Consider the following 1,807-nt stretch of genomic DNA (forward strand, 5'->3'; position numbering starts at 1 on the left):
AGGTTTGAAAGGCAACTATACATATTAACATTATTTCTTTGAGCATTTGGTTTCAAGACTACCTTTTTAGTTCTACTGAAATTGTTGTTGCATTGATTCTTTCACTCTAGTATCTTAATATTCTCTTTAGCATTTTATATTCACTCTACTGTCAAATTTAATTATTTATTATTACTTTTTTGTCTCATTGGATCAAGAGATTAAAATCATATCTTTCTCATTTGTTGTTCAGATTATTTCACTTATGGTTTGTACTGGTACCTCATTTAAAGATAGTATAAATTTATGAATGTCATTAACACTTCATATCTATTAAAATTATCCCTATTAGTATTCGCCATATTTTTAAATATTTATTTCTTCACTAACAAATATATATTGAATATCTATCAGAAAGTGCTTAGTGATTTCAAAAGTCTATTTTACTGTAGGTGGGTCATTATCATTATGTATTTTAGCAGCAGTAAATGTGAATTAAAATATTTTATAATATTCTGCACAGGTTATGTTTCTGCACTGGTCACTCAAAGAGTGAAAGTGTATACTATATACAACCTGTTCAACTTCTGTTAGCACAGTATTTGAATGTTTTGTTAATTATATAGTACTCAAATCTAGAAGTTCTGTATAGAGATAACATGTTGGAACTGTAATTTTCTCATGGCCCTTTGCATTTTCTGATTTCTCAGGGTATAAATAATAGGATTCAGTAAGGGTGTGATAACAGTGTAAAATACAGCAAGGACTTTATTGCCTGCAAAATTGTTGAATGGCCAGGCATAGATAAAGATACAAGGTCCAAAGAACAGAGTGACCACAATGATGTGTGCAGACAGTGTGGACAGAGCCTTGGAGAGCCCTCCGGATGATCTTTGTTGTACAGTGATCAGGATGACAGTGTAGGAGACAAGGAGGAGGATGAAACAGATGAATGAGAGCAGCCCACTGTCAGCAATGACAAAGAATTCCAGGGTGTATGTGTCTGTACAAGCAAGCTTAATCACAAGGGGAAGGTCACAAAATATATTGTCTATGACATTGGGGCCACAGAAAGGCAAGTTCACTGTTAGTACCATCTGGCTCATGGTGTGTACAAACCCAATTGTCCATGAAAATATTACAAATCCACTCAGCAGTCTCTGGTTCATGATTGTCCTGTAGTGCAGGGGTTTGCATATGGCTACATATCTGTCAAAGGCCATGGCTATCAAAAGAGTTGCCTCAGCACCCCCAAATAAGTGCATAAAGAACATCTGTGTCATGCAGCCCCATATGGAGATGGTCTTGTGTTCATTGAGTAAGTCTGTGATCATTCTGGGTGTTGTGACAGTGGAGAGGCACATATCCAGAAAAGAGAGGTTTCCAAGGAGGAAGTACATGGGAGAATGAAGGTTGGAACTAATTGTCACTATGACCATAATGAGAATATTTCCCAACACAGTAGCACTGTAGATTAAGGAAAATGTTGCAAAGAAGAAAATCTGAAGTTCCCATTGTCCAGAAAATCCTAGTAAAATAAACTCAGTCACTACAGATCCATTTTTAAGATCCATTTACTTGATTCAAAAAGGTTCCAGAAGTTCTTTTATACAAAGAAAATAAAGGGTGCCTGGGTGGCTCCGCTTGTTAAGTGTCTGGCTCTTAATTTCACCTCAGGTCTTGATTGCATTTCAGGTCTTGATCTCAAGGTCGTGAGTTTAATCCCTGTGTTAGACTCCAATTAAGGGAAAAGAAAAAAAAATAATGAGAAAAAATAAACCACAATTAACACTGATGCTTACCTATTTTTACTTGATAGTAGTTGGTG

The 1,807-nt window shown here is 35.6% G+C and overlaps 1 protein-coding gene across 1 annotated transcript; it reads right to left on the reverse strand.

Annotated features, from left to right (window-relative positions):
* Positions 1 to 614: 614 nt before the first annotated feature.
* Positions 615 to 1,553, reverse strand: LOC309867739 (olfactory receptor 4L1-like; the record flags this gene model as incomplete). Its single annotated transcript, XM_082736810.1, has 1 exon — positions 615 to 1,553. One exon carries the CDS (start codon positions 1,551 to 1,553, stop codon positions 615 to 617), a length of 939 nt encoding a protein of 312 aa, XP_082592936.1.
* Positions 1,554 to 1,807: the final 254 nt, after the last annotated feature.

This window comes from Mustela nivalis (assembly GCF_964662115.1).
Source record: "Mustela nivalis genome assembly, chromosome: 6".
Taxonomy (NCBI): Eukaryota; Metazoa; Chordata; class Mammalia; order Carnivora; family Mustelidae; genus Mustela; species Mustela nivalis.